The sequence below is a fragment of the Rhagoletis zephyria genome, unplaced genomic scaffold (genome assembly GCF_001687245.7).
Source record: "Rhagoletis zephyria isolate East Lansing unplaced genomic scaffold, Rhagoletis_zephyria_1.1 Rzeph_scaffold_00834, whole genome shotgun sequence".
Taxonomy (NCBI): domain Eukaryota; kingdom Metazoa; phylum Arthropoda; class Insecta; order Diptera; family Tephritidae; genus Rhagoletis; species Rhagoletis zephyria.
Window position 1 is genome coordinate 149,088 of NW_016157918.1, and position 19,314 is coordinate 168,401.

General features: G+C 37.1%; 2 protein-coding genes across 2 annotated transcripts; one reads left to right on the forward strand and one right to left on the reverse strand.

Annotated features, from left to right (window-relative positions):
* The first annotated feature begins 793 nt into the window (after positions 1 to 793).
* LOC108361749 (phospholipase A1 2-like) lies at positions 794 to 10,069 on the forward strand. The gene is made up of 3 exons (XM_017614480.1): positions 794 to 1,033; positions 7,899 to 8,148; positions 8,320 to 10,069. The coding sequence occupies exons 1-3, from the start codon at positions 988 to 990 to the stop codon at positions 9,116 to 9,118; spliced, it is 1,095 nt and encodes a 364-aa protein (XP_017469969.1). The 5' UTR covers positions 794 to 987; the 3' UTR covers positions 9,119 to 10,069.
* Positions 10,070 to 14,846: 4,777 nt separating this feature from the next.
* On the reverse strand, positions 14,847 to 18,287 carry Nhe1 (Na[+]/H[+] hydrogen exchanger 1). Its single transcript, XM_017614482.1, has 2 exons — positions 17,192 to 18,287; positions 14,847 to 17,102 (listed from the first exon to the last, which is right to left on the reverse strand). Exons 1-2 carry the CDS (start codon positions 18,043 to 18,045, stop codon positions 15,809 to 15,811), a joined length of 2,148 nt encoding a protein of 715 aa, XP_017469971.1. The 5' UTR covers positions 18,046 to 18,287; the 3' UTR covers positions 14,847 to 15,808.
* Positions 18,288 to 19,314: the final 1,027 nt, after the last annotated feature.

Below are 19,314 nucleotides of genomic sequence, written 5' to 3' on the forward strand. Positions count from 1 at the left end.
CTTAATGGATTGACTCGCAGATTGTCCACGGAGGCACGATATCTGGCAGTTGTTTTTAGGCACCAGACGGAGCTGAAAGACAAATGTCGAGTGCGGAAATACGCTTTCCACGCTTACACTAGCTTTTCGAGTTTCCAGCATTGGCAACTAAAAGTTTTAAGATATGCAAATTCTTTATGAAAATCGTATGGTGAGTTTTTAAATTCACCGTGGCGTTTAAGTCAGTCAAGTTATAACACAAATTAAGCCGCCAATTTTAAGACGCATCCAAACGGCGAATGGTTTTATGAGCAACTTTATCAAGGCTGAAATACGCCCGAAGGTTTGCCGCCAATTTTTGAAGTCCTAATTATGCGTTGACTGTAATGCAGTTGACCTTCGTACTCTGATTGCTGCGTTGTCCATGTTAAAAAGTGTTCGGATTAACGCGACATTACTGTACGTTGAAATTTTCAGATTGCAGTATATGTATGTAGAACGGCACTATTAAATAAAATAAATAAATAAAACAAAGGGCTATAAAAGCAAGACAAGGGAAAAAGAGAAAAAATGGCAACCAAATAATGGCATAAATTCATGTCATGCATTTAAAAGAATCCGAGTGCCAATAAGCAAAACGGTAAATCACTTACATTCCCAGGAGTCGCTTAAGTTTAAATACCCACTTCGATGTAGATATGATATTGAAAACAATTAAACTTGTTCTTAACAGGCAAGTAAAATACTTACGCCGATTGAAGCTTTGCTACCTACCTACATATGTACATATGTCCGTCGGCATCAAGATATGAATGTCCGTGAATTGTTTTTTAAGTAGTACGAAACTGCATTTCCTGAGTTTAGTAGTGCGCAGGACATTCAACGGTTAAGTGCGTGTAGTAAAAAATATTAAATTTTGCAAGTTCACGATATTTACCGAATTGTTTAAAAATCTTGCGAATGTAGAATATTCACTAATAGCGTTTTTTTTTTATTAAATTACGCAATATGAAGTTCTTTGTTTGTTGCTTTTTTTATACCGCCAGTGTACTTGGTTAGTATAAAAAGTGTTTGGAGAAATTTGTAAAAATTTAAAGTAGATTTCTACAAACTACAACTACAAGTGATCCTGCGATTGTCCCATAATTAAGTTGGTTAATAGTAGCCAAAAGGATACAACATGAAAATAAAATAATGACCAACCGATTGTAACCAGTGCTGTATTTGAAAAAAAAAAATGTTATTTTAATTCATCTGCAACTTTCAGTTGAGCTTTTTGTTTGAATGAGCAACATCTCCAATGCGGAAATTACTAGCATAAATTCCGTTGCCTATGTTCCTGGAAAAAACTTGATTTTACACGATTTAAAGCTTTCGTTGCTTAGCTTATTTGAGTGATTGAACTTTTAAAGATATACACTCGGTTTCACTGCACTAGGTGCGTAAGGTGCGAAATTTAAGAAATTTTTGGTTTGAGAACTGCATATAAGGATAGAGCTGCCGGGGGTCGGGGGTGTTGTGCATTTGTTTCCAGTGAAAATGTTTTTTTTTATCTCTATTTATTATGGTTTATGCAATTCCGTTTTTGTTTGTATTACAACAGAGCATCAACTAAGTTTTCCTTTGCAATTGAACGAGATTACAAGTGTAAAGATGATTTGAAAAAAAGCAGAGTTTGACTATACCTTTGGAAAGAATGAAGATTTTTTTTGCTGGGTCCCCGTTCGAGTCCCAGCAATTATGGCAGCCCTATACAAGGGCGAATTGTTGCGAAGAAAAAGGAAAAAGGTCCAAATAATATGGAACCTGTAAAACAAAAATACTAAAGAAAATAGCAGAAAGTCCAATGTGAGATCAGCAATTACCCTGCAAACCAAACTTCCCGAAATCTTAAGGAAATCGCTAGGAGTATCTCATTTCTGTAACGATTTTCTTACGAATTTTCAAAGAAAATTATATTAAGTGGTTGACACGAACTCGTAAAGAAATTTCTGTACGAAAAATAAAGAAAATTCTGGAATAATTCTGAAAGATATTCTTCACATAGCAGCATTATTTTCGTTGCTTCACAGATTTTCTTCCGAAATTTCGCGAAAGAATGGAGGTGTGCGTAATTTATTTCATTTAAGAAAATTCGGCAAAGAATCTAATTAAATCTTAACGAATTCTTTAAAATTTCTTTACACTGCAGAATACTCTGAAAAAATGGTTTGCAGGGTAATAAAAGAAAATGGTATTCATGCCAACACAACGAAGGTAAAGAATACAGTGATGGAAATAGGGACTTGATACCTAAAAAAAATTTCCTTTTTTTTTTTTGTTTGCTTAATATTTATTATTATTTTATGAAAGTATACTTCATTATCTAACAAAAACCATATAAATTTACATTTCAAACTTTGTGCAAAAATTATAAAAATTCTGCAAAATTGCTCTAAATTTTGAACTTTTTAATCAGATTTTAAAGAATTTTTTTGAGTATGTAGCCTTATAGCCAATTAAATTTTAGTAGAATAAAGTGCAAGTCTGAAGTTCGTAAAAAATCGCGTTGATTTTTGATAATTTTTATTCTCTATGTATTACGCACTTCTTTCCATAAAAAAAAAAAAAAACAAATGGTCGAACATACTTTTTATGGAAAAAAATACATTGAAAAAATTGCCACAAATGAACGCGATTTTTTAGAAACTTAAAACTTACTAAAAAATCTAATTAAAAAGTAGAAAATTTAGATGCATGTTTGCAGAATTTTTATAACTTTTGCACAAAGTTTGAAATATGAGTATATGTTTTTTGTTAGATAACGGGCTGTTCTTATAAAAAAATACTAAGTATTAAATAAACAAAAGACAAATAAGAAAAATTTGTTAAAATGTTGTGTCTATATTTATTTTTCCACCACCGTATTTCTAAAGCGATTTTGGCCGAGCACGCCAGTACTTTCTCTTCTGTGCCAACTGACGCCCATTGGAAATGCCAAGTGAAGCCAAGTTCTTCTCCACCTGGTCTTTACAACCCAGAGGAGGCCTTCTTCTTCCTCCTTTACCAGCATCGCGACCCGGGTTGAATACCTTCAGAAGTTGGGCGTTTCGGTCCATTTATACGACACGACCAGCCAGCGTTGCCGCTGGATTTTAATTCTTTGCACCATGTCGTCATTATTGCAGCTTCATTCTTAGCTTAACACTGCATAGAGCACACGCGTCCTTTTTTACACCAATGCACGCGTGGCCTACTATAGTAGACCATTTTAAAGTGTCGATAAATATTTTTTAGATAACATTTAAATGAAACTCATAGTTAAAAACATATCTTCTGCTGAGTGGAAGATCGATCTATCTCGGCAGACAGTTCGAAAATGCTCTATCTCTTCTAAATTTCAAGAAAATGAAGACGGAAAAACTATTTCCTAACATCTGCATGGCATTACGAATGTTTTGCACTATTCCAGTCAGTGTGGCTGAAGAAGAGCGCTGGCTCAGTCTGTTGTCTCGAGTAAAGAATTTGTTGCGTTCTACTGTGGGCTAAAGTCGATCGACCAGTCTTAGAACATTGGCATTGGAATCCAGGCATTATATTCTCAATAAGAGAGAGCTAAGGTTAATGGTGCTAGTAAATGGTATGGTTAATGTTAATGGGAATGGTAAAGTAATTGTTATTGGTACTACTTAATACCATATGTAGTAATAAATGGTAAACTTTATGACAATTGTTACGGTTAAAACAATGGCTATAAGAGTAATGGCTTAACCATTGTCATTACAATTTTCGGGTCAAATGTAAAAAATTCATTGTATATGTATGTATATAATTTGCTACCTATTACGTCATGACAAATCTAAACAGGGGTAACTTTATTTATATATATGTGTATAAATTTTTTTTTATTATACTGTAAAGAAGCAAAAATGTTAAGACGAATTTCCACTAGGATTTCAAATGACAAAAAATTTATGCCATTTAAAAAATGCCATGTGGAAATTAACTTAATGACTATTTTTTTAATGTAATTACACAATTATTTTTTAATGCCCGATTTTGTCTTTTTTGCCATTTAATGCCTAGTGGAAATCCAGCATTAGATGGAGTCTTTCTACATTTGTATAACAAGGTTTGAGGTTAGATCAGAACAGCGGCATTGAAGACATTATTTCATCAGTTCTTCTACAAAAATCATACAATATTACATGCTTGACCTTGTAAACACTATTTTTAACCACCACGTTTCATATTAACAATGGCGCAGGCACGTGCAACGGTTTCGCTAGCAACAAATGAAATTCTTATCAAACAATGAAACCAAAGCATATGTGAAAAAATTTTGAATTTTTGTAATTAGTTAATTTAATAAAGTACTTGTCGTAGTCATTTAAGCCTGTGCGTGGCCAATTGATTAATCATCCGAAGGGCCGATGTTCCATTTCGCATGTAAACCCATGACACTAGTGATGCACAGTGCCGAGGAACCGGTCCGAAGAACCGGGACCATTAATGAACCGACCGGTCCGAGCTTTTCAAAAGCCGAAACTCAATTCAAAAACCGAAGCACGATTGCTAAAGGCCCAAAAACAGTTTAGAAGAAGATTAAAAAAATAAGTCCAAATAACTGAAAAACCATTACAAAAGTACCAAAAACGGTTTCCACAGAATCGAAAATATTTCCCGCAGGAAGCAAAACCGCTTTAAAAACAGACGAAACATGTACAAATCTCTGCTTTAACTGAAGCGCACATTGCATTTTGGACAACAAATTGATTTCATTTTTGGCATAAAGTCTAAATATGAATATATTAGCCCGAAATTCTGAGTTGACCTACCCAATTTTGTATGGCTCGAGGCACTATGTCATAGTCACTTCAATTCAATACACTTCACTACACTTACTTCATAACGAAAATTCAATAAAGGACTTGTATTTTTGGAAAAAACTTTTAAGAATCGTTTGTTTAGCTTTTTCAAAATGGCCTATTTACGTTAAAATATTTCGAGAGCCGGAACCGGTCCAAATACCCGGTTTTCCTTGGAACCCGACTCGATGGAATCGGTTCTTTAATTACGCGAAACCGCACATAATTACGTGACACCAAACTAGGGTTGCCAACCGTACTATAATTATAGTATTGTACTATTTTTTGGGTCTGCGTACTATATACTATTGGAAAAAATATAGTATGCAAAACTACTATATTTCTTCAATTATAAATATACATATATTTGTGTATATATATATATATATATTTTTAGGTAATTTGTAAGAAAGAAATGTTTTAAAATTGATGACATTTATATTTCAATATTAAAATAGATATACTTATAAAAATACTTAGAAAGATTTACCAAATTTACTTAAAATTATTTCGCTTATGCTCTCTATTCCTGCTACTGCGGCATTCACAGAAAGAGTTTTTCCGATTAAGATTTTGAAATGGTGAGATAAGAGAAATAAAGCGACTATCTCACTAACTGATTTATATTAATTTAAATATTGTTAGCGATAAAGCATATGATACTTTCAAAGAAATATATATTTTTTATAGAGGAAATGCATAAGAAAGAAAAAAGATGTACACTTGAAAAGCTTTTTTACTTTTTCTTTAAACAAAATACTATATATAGTTGGAATGTACAATATATTTCAGATATTTTTTTTTAAAGTACTATAAATTTCTTAGAAAATGTTGGCAGCCCTACACCAAACTGATAAGGAAAAAAACAATACAAAACGCTTTTAAAACCATGCCCATGAAATTGAATTAGTTTTGCGAAAGATAGGGATATTCGGCCTAAAGCTTTTATTAATTCTAAGCTCACTTACCCGTTATCATAATAACTAAATAGTGCTTAAAGCGATTTTTTTTTTTTGTATTTGAAGTGATAAGGAATTGAAATTACTGAAGTATGCTTAATTAAAATTGACTAATTCCCTTGCATAGGTTATTATAACAATCTTCGTAAGCTATTAGTAAGCTTCTAACTATATTCTCAGGAATTGGGTGATTCTAGTAATGTTATGTTACAAATTTACACAAATACGATCGGTTACAAGGTTATCACTTTATTTAGTTCACTAGTAACGCAGATAAGCGGGATTTTCGAATGTTTTTCTTTTTTCAACTTTCTTAAAATAAGGGACTAAACTCAATAATCTCTTAATCGCTTAATATTACAAATGCAATCTTCAAATTCAGTAAACCGAGACTGAAAAGCTCATTAAGCGTGGGTTATACTTACATACAGGGGTGTAATTCTACTTCGCATTGAGCGCATAATCTCCCAGAATCAGCGGTTCAGTGTAATTAGTTTGTCTGTTCCAGTACTCCAGGATTTAGTTAGAAAGATATAACCGAAGAAAGTACATATATTCATAGCCTAAATGAAGTCGGCATTAAAGTTAGTTGCTGCTTTTTATCATAATTTTCAATGGAATAGCAGCAACTAACTTTATAATCGACTTTATTTCGATTATGAATATGCGCCAATGTATTTATACGAACGAATCGCAGTAAATATGATGGGCACTGGAACAAACTAAGGGCCAGTTTCACAATGTCTGGTTAACACTAATCTCCGGTAAAAAATCGATTAATAATAAATAATAAAGAACCAATTTGGAATAACATTTTTTTATTTAAATATTTGTAACCGACTTCAAAAAAAGAGGAGGTTACCAATTCGTCGAAATATATATATTTTTTGATGTATGTTACTGCATAAGTTTGGACTACGTGCATGGGCGTTCAGTAAAATTTCATAAAAGCACGAAAAAGCACGAAAAACCCCGTTTCCTACAAATTTAGATAAGCTTTTGTTTTTATACAAAAATTTATAGTATTTAAAACTCTTTAGTAGTTTTGTTTACATATCTGTACATAAAATACCTTCCACATTTTCTACTTCCCAGAAAATGTATTTTAAAATTGATTCGCTTAAGTAAATATATGTACATACATAAATACAAAATTTAAAATATGTACATATGCATACATACAATAAAATTTGGCTCTTTATTTCCGTCGAGCCGTGCCGGGCAGGGCCCCACTGACATCTCTTCTTACAACTATAGGTGGTGGGTGACAGATGGTTATCATTGGCCACTACTTTTTGAATCAATAATTACTTGTTTTTTTTTTTTCTAAACGTGCAATTTTAAAATACGTGCAAACATTCTGGTCTATTCAGGGCCTTATGGCCGTCTGACTGTCCGAGTAAATGCTAACCTCCCTAACTGACGACACACTTTTTAGCAGTGAGTCTACCGCTTCCTCAATGGCAGCTATTTCCGCCGGAAAGACACTGCAGGAGTGCAGAAGACACATCCTCCAACACTGCCTCCAAGTTTCGATCCGTCCGTGAAGAAGTTTACCGCTGCAATCTTCCAGTAACCCCGCCTTGCCCAGTCCTCTCTTTAGGGAATTTAGGCAGAGAAGAAGCTGCTGGGCGCCATTCCAGGGGCGCAGTAATCTATCTGTTCAGCGACGAACTCAAAGACCTCCAAAACTCCAGCACACAACTTCGAGCCAGCTAATCACCAGATTTACCAGATTCAGCATAACTTTAAGCGCCATTGTAGGAGTGGTTTATAGTGTCACTCAAAACTCAAAATTCGTTCCCTGGCCACATTATCTGCATTGGCGATCACCCGACAGGCTACTTTTCCCAGTTTTTCCAGAGTCATTTACGACCTCGATTAAATTTTTTTTTTTTATATTCACGGCGATCTAAAAATAACAATTTATTAAACTCAATTAAGAAAGGAATTCATTAAGTATCATAATTATGTATGTAAATGTATACATTTTATTCAAAGACATATTTCTTTTTGGACTTTTCTTTACATGTATCCTCACATACTCGTATTTTAATGTCACTGCATTTACTGCTTCTCTCCTCAATGACTCACTCCACCATCGCTTGAGCAGCGTTCAATGAATACAAAATTTCAAAATTTCAAAACCAGTTGGGTGATTGTGAACCGTTTACAGTGGAATTCATAGCGGGACTTGTTACGAAGAAGGCACGTCAAATACTTGATCCAGGATCACGTCCACGCCAAAGGCAATTAAGATACGATCTGTTTACGCGGTTGAATCCATACAAACGGGAAGTACTGTTAACTGGCGACCGCAATCGGCTGCTGGCCTCTAACTTTAATGCCAGCTGGCCAGTCAGGTAAGGTTAAGTCAATACGGAAAACAACAAAATTTAACTGGATACATAGTGATGATTCATACTCGTGAACTTGAACTTGTCGTGTGATTCCTGCAGTAGCAGCAGAATGCATGCAATTGCTTTTTTTTCTTACCATTTTTTTTTTGCTTTATTCCTTTTTTCGGTTACTAGATTCTCCATACACGGCTGGAATGGTCAAACGACTACATGTTCGAATGCTGCCATCAAAGATGCCTACCTCGCCAAGGGTGATTACAATGTAATTCTAGTTGACTGGACAGATTATTCGCTGGACATCAATTATATACGTGTGGTAGCGGAAATTTTCGAAATCGCTCGCAAATTCAACGAATTTACACGTTTCCTGCAGAGTCACACCGCCATACCGTTTAGTGAAATGTACTTAATTGCGCATAGCGCTGGTTGTCACATAGCTGGTGTGGCTGGAAAATTACTACAACCAGATAAGTATGGCGTCATCTATGCACTGGACACTTCCGGGCCCATTCATCGCAGATTGGATGACAAATGGCGACTGGCGCCAATGGATGCCCTCTATGTCGAGTCCGTGCAAAGTGATGTGGCGCTCTTTGGTTTCCCCACCGACAATCTAGCACATGCCTCCTTCTATCCCAACTGGGGGCTAGGTCAACCGCATTGTCCGAATGTGACCACAATGGAGCCGGACTTTACCTGTGATCATTTTGGCGCCTTGTATTATTTTGTGGAGTCTTTGCGGAATCCGCGGGCTTTTGGTGCCATTCAATGCAAAAATTATCAGAGTATAGAAAGCTACAAGTGCGATTGCGATGCGGCACAGTGTACAGCGAGTGCCTATATGGGTGGTGATCCAGCTGTACCAAAGAAGGGCATCTTTTATTTTAGCACACGGAAGACAATGCCTTTTGGTTATGGGGAGATATGTAGAATGAAGAGACCGATTAAACCGACTATAGTGCGGATACAATAATGGAAAATGTTGTTAAAGAAGTTTTCATAACTTTATATCCAGGATCAATTTCTTATCGGTAGCTGTAATAAAGACACATTGAATTTTATTGGAGAAGAAAGTATTAAATACTTATACAAACATACGCGGTTCAGATTTTCAAATACATACAGTACTCTAATTTGTAGAGGAATCGTTACGTTTATGTTTAAATTTTAAGTTTAAATAGGTGGCAACCCTCTTCAATATAACGCTTTTTTAAACATATTTCGTTTTACATACATATTACAGTATTCCACTAAAGTACACTAAACACTACACTAAATACACTTAATTACACTTTTAAATAGGTGGCAACTTCTTTTCAAATATTTTCGACAAAAAAACCGTCTTCAACGTCTTTTGTTTGATTTGACGTAATTTTGTAATATTTCAGTTAACCTATTAATTTAGTTTAAATTGACATTCAAACAGGTGACAACCCTTTATAAAACCATTTTCGAAACAAAGCTTTCTCATGCACGTTTCGATTGGCATGTAATACTTTATTTAACTTATGAAAATATAGGATTTTACTTTTAAACAGATGGTAGTACATTTCAAAATACTTTCATTATAAAGATTTCTTAAACCCCATTTATTAGCCAGCCATATTTTAACAACGAAGTATTATTTATTAATAACATTTAATTTAAGTTTTAAAATAGGTAGCAATGCTCTTCGAAAGTTTTCCTAATAAAGCCTTTTTTAAACTTTTGTCATTTCGAATGCACATAATTGGAAATATAACTTTACTTCGCAATCAGGTGGCAATCCTATCAAAGAAAAAATATGCTGTACATTAATCAATGTGATAAGCTGTCTCCATAAGCTATCTCACAAACGTTCACATCTACAATAGGTCCATTCAATAACTTTCCCAGTAAGTACTTGCAGCGAGAGCGTAAAAGAAAAATAGAGAGTAAAATTGAGAGCAAGAGAAAATTTTCAGAAAAAGTTATTGAACGCAAAACTAGTAAAAACTTGCAACTTAAGCCATTTTGACACTTTCTGACGGTTGAGTTTTGGGCGCGCAATTTTCTTTTTAATTGAGGATAGTTCCCATCATCATAAAAATAAAAACATATACTATAGATTTGAATTTTTCATCCCAATTTTCATTTCACTAATAACACCGTGCGACAGTCAATTTTACATACGAAAAAATTAATATACATAAATACAGAACTGGGGGCCAACTATAGTAAAACTCGATTTCGAAGACTAACTTCGAAAAACGTAGAAATCACTTTTTTACCTATGACTCAATCTCTTAAAAATAATTGGTATGGTCCAATACGCAGCGGAATGCTGTACAGTGTAATGATTCTAGTATTTTCGTTTACATATATTGTAACTATCAATATCTTATTAAGAGAAGTTTAAAATTTGTTTATCTAAATTTAATAAAGTTAGATGGACGAAATTCGAGGATGTGGTAGTTAACATATTAGCCCTTGACATATATTTTTTTCAAAAATAAATATTGGAAATTTCCAAGGATATTCAAAATTAAAGTTTTAAAAGGACATGGTGGCAACTCTAATCGAATATATTATCGAAATAGATACAGATTTTATAAAGCTACTCTCGTTTGATACCCACATTAAAATTTTTCGTTTAACTTATTAATTAAACTTGTTACGACATCTTGAACAGGTGGCAAGAAAGAATATTTTCGAAATAAATAGTTATTGAATCGCNCATATTTTCGAAATAAAACGTTTTGGAATCCCTTCATTTGACACCTACATCGTAGTAATATTTTAGTTAACTTATTTATTAATTGATTTTAACACTCAGAAAATATGCTTTATGTGAATCCAGGTTTTAAACTATCTTTATGCCAATTTCACACACTCACTTACAAGCTTCCACATTAATAACATTAGTATGAAAGTAGGATTAAAATTAAATTTTAATTTCTCTATCATATTTTCAGATTATTTACGATATTAGGTTTTTCGAACATACAATTTCATCGTTATTTTGAAATTTTAAATTAATAGAATAAAGAGTGTTTTTTTTTTTTAACTCGACGACCAATTCACGAACGCAATTTAAGTGAAGATGATTTTATTTTTTCTTTTTTTTATATATGGAAATTGAAATAAAAAATCATTTTCAGTTTAAATTGCTGGTGAATTCGGCTGTAAGGCATCTATACACTAAAAAATGTTATTTTAAAAACGAGAAAAAATATTTTTCAACAGAAAATAAAATTCTTAGATTTTCTACATCAACAAGTAATTTTTAACCAAAAGAAAACAACCGACTTCAATTCTCATATAATAAAAAAAAGTTACGGTTTAAAAACCTAAAAACTCGCTTTTATAATTTCCATTCGTACTGTCATCAGGTATGTAACTAGAGAATGGAAGTCGCTGCATCTTTTAGGCGCATCAATATTAAATAGTTGCATCCAAAGCTAATAAAAGCGTGGTAAAAATTTAAGAGTACCGTTCATTTATTTATGACCCAATGCTCGGATCTAAATAAAAATAGTATGGGACCACCTCTGAGATACCACCTTTCCTTTAAAAAAAAAAACAGTTATCGAAATCGGTTAACGTGGACCAAAGTTATGCGGTAACATACTAATTACAATTTATGAAACTCCAAAAAAATGTATTATCCGTCAAAAGTTTTTTATTGAAACTACCTTCTTTTTTATATCATGGTAAGAAATATAGAGATCGGTTATATTTCGACAAAAAAGTAAACTTATATGTAATACCTAAATAACCGAAGTTGAGAATAGGGCGGCTGGTACTAGAGGACCTAGGGCGACCAAGACTGTAAATTCGCCACTGTATGAAGGGTATGATCCCTTCGGCATAGCCGAACACAGCAGCGTCCTTACTTGTTTCGATAAGGTTTTTCATCAGCTATTCGATGTTAAATCGGCCCATTCGAGGGAACATGAAAACTCAAAGAACTGCATAACTTTCTATGAATGCCGTTGATAGCTTCTCTGTACGCCGTCGGGTCCCCTGATTGTTTACTTAGGTCTAGACCGTGTCCTTTTACTCGAAAAGATGCCTGCTGACGAGTAGAAGTCTCAACAATGACTTAATCGGGTGCTCGCGTCTGTAGCACCCTACCAAAAACTGCTTGTTGCACGGAGAGCAGGATATTGAGGCCACATTAGAAGGCATCCTTTCACTGTCCGGAGTGCGAAGTTTTAACAAGTCTGGAGCTTCCTTCACTGCGTTGAAGTTGTCCACCGCAACCAAACAGACGCAGCATAATTCCGAAACGGCCGGCCAATTGCATTGTACGTTGCCAAAAACAGCTATTTGATGACCTTATTGTGGATTTGTAACCTCAGTACTTTCGGGTTGTTCACCGCCGGAATTGATATGCCATCGACGTGAATGCCTAATTGAAGCCGGATCTCCTTGGTACAGGTGGTGGAGGATGGCCGTTGATTTCGTCGGGTAGAAGGTTAGATTCCGTGTAGTGAAGATCAGAGAGTTCAGAGTAGTAGCCGCTTACTTTCGAGTAGAGGTCATAAATTCCGTTCCCGGACGCCAATATCGAACAATAGTCAGCATATGAGATCAGGGAAACTCCCCCCGTTGTACCCTTGTTTTTTCTAAGTGGTTTAGAAGTTTAATCTCGAAAGGTTGCTAACGACTTCCAACTACTCGGATAATTCGTCGACCACCGTTCCGGTGGGACAGAAGAAGCCTCAATGCTTTCTAATAATGAAGGATGCAGCGTAAATTGTCGAAAAAATTACTCCCGAATTTCTTCGGGTATGAGGCGTCAGATTGGACAGGGACTTCACGGTTGACCAGAGCAAAAAATTGTTCCACATGTGTTCATTTACCAGTTTCGGAATCTCCAAGTTCAGGTATTTTATGCGGGGATCCCCGGGATCGACCTGGCCTAGGTAGTCACGCACATTTCCGAAAACATCCGCATCTGCCGGAAAGTTTGGGGCGGACTACCGCGATACATCCCGACAGAATGATTCGAGACGCTGCAGAAGTGACTACCTTGCGGAACTGACGTTCGCCAACGAGTACGTGTTTGGGTGTGGGAAGGGAAGCGAAGGTGCTCTCAGTAACTCGGTTGATCGAGATGACTATGGGTAGTTGGTCCTATGCGAGTGTTAGCATAGGCCACCACGTTATGGTGTTTATCAGATCCGCGCTAGCAGAATGTCACATCGTACCTGTGTTCAGAAATGTACCAAGCCAAAGGATTATACATATGCCGAATTGGAACTTGGTTGCGCAGATAAGCAATTTCCATCAATTTTAGTTTAGATACTGAGTCCATCTGCTCACCCAATAGGTATGATTATTTTCCAGGCTTGAGTGCCAAAGTTTATGATGCGCTTTAAAGTCACTTGCCACAATACGGTTGTAACCCCTGAGGGTGACGGGTAAACAATGAAAACTTCGGTTCGACATCGCCTGACCGGACAACTATGTCCTAACATTTTAGGTTGGTGTCCCTGTACTCTTCAATGAGACGATATTGCACAATGTGATGTGGGATGAGCGCTAGACCTCCAACATTGCCTCACTCGCGATCTTCGTTAGCTGGGTGGGGTTTTCGGGGCATGCGAAGAGGTGCCGTAAATCATGTGGCGACCCTCCGCATGCCGGGCACTCATTGGGCAAATCTGCGCTCACTCTATTTACGTACGAGTTTAGCCTGCTGCAGTATCCAGAGCAAAGTTGGGCTGTTGGACCTCTGGACTTCATCCGTCAGTTCGTACAGATGCCTCCTGACGTCTCCTTGGCGGGGTCTCTTCTTCAAGCAGTTGTCTGTTCGGCTGCCCGCGTCTGCGGCACCCTATTAAGAACTGCTTGCAGAGCATTGTGTTACGCTCCTTGATGGGGTGATCTACCTTGGTGTTGTTGCGCTTGCTACAGCGGAGGACGTGGGGAGTTTAGTTATTGGTCATGTGAGCTCCTTGGAGCCGAGGGACGCTTTGGGTACTGCTTCGCACCCGCGAGTTTCGCGAGTTGGGGGTTGTGTAAGCAGATGGTGCCGTTGTGGTCCACTCCCTGGACCTAAAGCTTCAGCTGGTTCTTAATACCTCCATCCGTTGCACCTAACGAAGTGGAGTTTAGATGGAGTCGTCTATGGAAGACGCAGCAGAAATAGGTGTCTGGTCTGGGGCAGGACTCAATGGCCGCGCGGAGGAAACAGCCCTTGGTCGGGAAAAGCCCAAGTCATTCCGGTACCTTGAACCAGCTGTCATGAGTAGGTTGTCTAATACTATCGACGGCATAGAACGCCAAGTTATGCTCTTTATCAAGTCACCGCTAGCGATTTTTGTGTTCGACGAGCTGCTGCTGTTACCCATTATTCTTGTGGGGAGATCTTCGTGCATTGTTAAAAAATGTCGAACCAACTATCTGTACTACCAATTCATATCCCATACGATAATTTAGGAGACTTGAATCGTATAGTAGGTGATGCGCTAAAGGGCGCGTCTGAAGACCAGAACGAGTTTTAAGCTGGCTCTATGCGCTGCAGGTGCCACACCTAACCGACGTGGAGCTCGGTTGGAGACTTTTTGGCAGACGCAGCTGAGATAATCTCCTGGTCCGGGCTTGGGCTTGATATCCGCCCTAATCCGAAGGATCTGGAGCAACCCAGCTGCTCCGGTATTAGACAACTCCCAATGGGATTCACCGATCTAAAAATAAATTGCTAATAATCCTGAAAAAATTCCAAAATTCACTTGCCAGTGCTTATCACATTTATTTGCCGTTAATTTTCGCTTCTATTTTTTTATTAGTCATCGTTTACAATGTTCAGTTAGTTTTATGTAATACACTTTTTGGTTTTCGATTCACTTAAGTTGCAAAAAATCACAAAATATATTACTTATTGCTAAAAAAAAAAAACAAACCATTTAAATACATATAAATACAATAAGTTCGTTCTTTGGTGTAGAACTTTGCGTTCAAGCTGATTCTTGCAAATGACACAAATATCAGAACTTTTATTTAAATAAGGACACATTGTTAAGTTTGAATATGGCTGCATTCAAGCTTAAGGATTATTAAAATAGAAATAGTTTAACTTTAATTTCAGAATGAAGCCAAACTAAACAGCAATTTAGGACATTAGTTTCTAATTACTTTAAGCGTTTTAAGCGAACGGAGAATTTTTTATGCATGCTAAGCACAGTTCGAACGCTACTTTAAAATTTACATATCAAAATATCTGTATGTACAAATGTATCCCCATAAACAAAGAAGTTATCAAATGTCTTAATCATACATCTCTATTTCATAACGTAACCCGTCACCGAAGATCGAAACCCACTGGAATTTTAAATATAGTATTGCATATGATCAGGACTGCTGGAATTAAATTGATTACAGTATGGATAACTTCAATTAAATAAAATATATTTTCGTTAAAACTACTCGTTCTATGGTTTTCAGCTCTACAAAAAATCCCAGTTTTCTTTTGGCAAATACATATTACTTTAGCTCTCACAGCACAATGTACTTTCATAAATATGTACATATGTATCTTATGTAAATATCTTTCATGAAAGCAACTAAAATGCGACTTGGAAATGTGCACACAAGTGCTTAATTTGAGACGTCAAAAATTTATCAAATATCATCATTGCACATTCCCTTCCTATAAACTGTCTGCCTACTCTACTAAGTATTTTCTTCTTACACATTAGGTGCGAGACGCACTCATCGAGCTTTGACTCGTACTCGCCGACATGCCCAATTCCTCATCTGATTCGTCCGAATCTAGCGGACTGATACGTATCGCTTGATACCATTTATTAGTCAAATCTGCCATTTGTGACTTGCACTCATGCAATTCTTGGCTATTGAAGCGACGTGTAAAGAAAGGAATGAAGAATTTTCGATCCATACGCCCGAAGCCGCCTACGCGTGTTTGTGCGAAGGAAACATCCTCCTCCTCAGTCAGTTCGGATAAGTGCTCAGAGTCAATAGCTTGACCCCATTCACGTGTCTTTGAAAGCGAAATCGATTTAGTGCGCTTTCGCGTACGCGTTCCACCACGCCGCGATACATCCGAGGAATTTGCTGTTCGTCCCGAGCGTGTACGCCGTTTTTTGCCTGGTTTTAGGTATTTTAGCAGCGGCATAGTTGAACCGCCAAAGAATAGCGTTGTGAAGAGCACAATAATGAGTGTCGTAGTGATGAGTACACGGCGTGTTTCATCGTTGGGTAGATCCAAATGCAGAGAAAGTGCATATGAAATGGCACCACGCAAGCCAGAGAACCACATTATGAACTGCATTTTGTTGGTGATTTTATGCTCGCGAAATTTGTTAACCAAGAAAGCCAATGGAAATATGTTGCATGCGCGCCCGAGGAGGCAAAGCACAATTGACCAAATCACAAAGGAAAGTTCGACTTGATGTTTAAAGGAGAATATTGCAAGTCCCAAGTAAGCGAACACACAAGTTTCCGCGATGAAGGAAAGTGTGCGCATAGTTTGTTGCATTGTAATCTGCGTAACGGTGGAAAGATTAAAATGCGTGTAATGCGACATGACGATCCCACAGAACAGTATGGCCATAATGCCACTCAGATGTATGCCCTCAGCAAGCACGTAAGGTGCGTAGGTGAACATTAACATCATGGCGAACTCGAGCGAAGGATGTTTACGAAGATCAACATGCTTTAAAAGCAACGCCGATATGAGTGCGAAAACTACGCCAATACCAGCAGAGGCGAAGAACATTTCGCAGAATGTTTTAAGTGCTGAAAAGATTTCCTCACCTGTTGTTGCCTGACTATTAGCGGGGGTATTGGCCGATTGGGTGATCGACGTGGTGAGAACAATGGAAATGGCATCGTTCAGTATGCTCTCGCCAAAAACCAACATGTTTAGTATAGGATCTACGTCCAAAGCATGGAATATAGCTACGGTAGCGACTGGATCCACAGCCGAGATGAGTGAACCAAAAGCGAATGATTCAGAGAAGTTAAGCCTAAATGAAATGATTTTCATTAATTACATATTATTAATCATACCTATGCTGAGTAAAATTCTACCTATTTGTATAGCAAACTTACTCACCTGTAAGCGACCTCTGCCACTCCCAGTAAATAACAACCAGCTCCGATAACTAGCGCCGAAATGGTCGTACCAAATATAGCAAATACCAGAATCGAACCAATATTTTGAAAGAAGTTGCCCTTATGCAAATTATAGCCCGATTCGAATATAATCGGCGGCAATAGAACTAAAAAGAATCCCGTCGGCGAGAATACTTCCTCACGCTTCCAGCTAGCATTCTCACCCGACATAACCTTGAGGAGCAGCCCTATTAGGGCACCCAGAAATACAACCACAATGCTTTCGGGTAAATACTGAAACCCGGTCTGCAGCATTGAATGTATGAGCAAAATGCCCAACATAATAACGCATATGACGAAGAAAATCGACAACGATGAATTATGTTCCTGCTCCACTGCATGCTGATCTGGTAGTGGCGGATCAGCAGTGGGTGTTGTAGCATTCTGAGTTGTGTTTGTGGGTGCCAGCGTCGTAGTGGTCGTCGTGTTTGTTGGATTAGTATTTGTATTATTTGTATTAATGATCGGTACGCCTGATATGGATGCGGTCGCTACAGATATAAAATTTCGTAGGTTGTCAGCTGTATTATCTTGTGGAGTGTTTTTCAGGCCCACAGAAACGCCATCAGTGCTAGCCCCAATCTGATTGACTGCTGCCGGTTGAACTGGGGTCGCTGAATTAGCAGAGGGCACAGTATAACTGATGTTATTATTACTGATCACGGTTCCATCAATGCCATTGGTATTGTTCGCCCCAATTGCAGTGCCCAAGAAAACGCAAATAGCAAACGCGACAGTATAAACAATCACCTTTTGCGTAGACATTTTTAGCAAATTTTTAAAAAATTTCTGCATATGTATCACACCGGGTAACGCTTTTATTTAGCCATTCATGTAAGTTTTCAGAAATTGTAGTTCCAATATTTTTGCAAATTTCGATATATTCAAGAAAATTCCACCATCGCACAATTTTACAATTACAACTACAATGCACACACGTCACTTCACAAATGTCAACACAATCATCTGTGTAGTTTTGTTCGTTTTCTTACGTTTCTTTATCTTATAATTTGTTGTTGTTTGCGCCAGCGCTTCACAAACATGTACAAGAAGAATCTTACTGCCATCCCTAAATTGGCGCGTTAAGCGCCAAACAACTGTCAAAAATCCTCATGCCCATACAATTTGTATGAAGCATCCTACAATAACGCGGCGCTAACGCCGAGCAAATGGAATTTTCATTTTTGACAGGGCGTTACGTGTTGAAGTTGGATGCGGAAGACGGAAAGAAAGAGAAAGGACAAAAAAGTGAAAGAGGAAACGAGAATAAAAACGAGAGGATCTGAGAAAACGTCAAAAATTACGACGCGTTGATTTGGGGATAGCGCGCGCTGACACTCGTCGACAATGGATAACGCAACGCTTAGCGCTCCAATTTAGGGACGGCAGTTAAGGATCAGTTTTTCAGTGCAAGTTTATACTTGATTAAGTAAACTGAGTTTAAATTAAAACCAGGGGCTCCATTCTGTATCTGTGAGAAAATTTAGTGTACACCGAGTGCAAAACTCACAGCCAAAAACTCACCGACTAAAATTCAGTGAGTTTGATATTATTTATTAATATGTTTTTTGTTAAAGAAAAAAAACGGTATTTTTATGAGAATTAATTAAAACTTGTCAATAGCGACGGTCTTATAATTATGTAACGCAGTGTATCATTTTCTGTAATTTAACGTTTTTTTTCAATAAAAAGGAAAGATAAAAGAAAATTATTGTAGTTATAATTATAAATGAAATGATGAGTATTTTCAGACACCGTAAAGCATTCTTTTCGGTCCATTATCGGAGCACTTCCAAAACACTCCATCTAAGTTATCTTCAGATGAGTTTAGGAGTCCTTCTCACAAAATCATAGCCGATTTGGGGAGTCCGTACGGAGTCTTTGCGAATTATCTAAGAGGGCTTTATGGGACTTCGAAATCACTCATTTAAGGAGTCCTAAAGGCACACTTTTTTCATATATATTGAAAACGCACTTTTCTCCCGCGGATATGCACCTTTGGGACTCTTTTCGGAGCCTGCCTAGGAGCATCAGCACTCCGCAGAGGGAGTCCTTATGGTGCAC

Coding starts and splice junctions, on each gene's coding strand:
- LOC108361749 (XM_017614480.1), top strand. CDS start 988: ATGAAGTTCTTTGTTTGTTGCTTTTTTTATACCGCCAGTGTACTTG. Junction 1,034..7,898: donor TTATACCGCCAGTGTACTTG/GTTAGTATAAAA, acceptor TCGCTTGAGCAG/CGTTCAATGAATACAAAATT. Junction 8,149..8,319: donor AATGCCAGCTGGCCAGTCAG/GTAAGGTTAAGT, acceptor TTCGGTTACTAG/ATTCTCCATACACGGCTGGA.
- Nhe1 (XM_017614482.1), bottom strand. CDS start 18,045: ATGCAGAAATTTTTTAAAAATTTGCTAAAAATGTCTACGCAAAAGGTG. Junction 17,103..17,191: donor GTGGCAGAGGTCGCTTACAG/GTGAGTAAGTTT, acceptor CATTTCATTTAG/GCTTAACTTCTCTGAATCAT.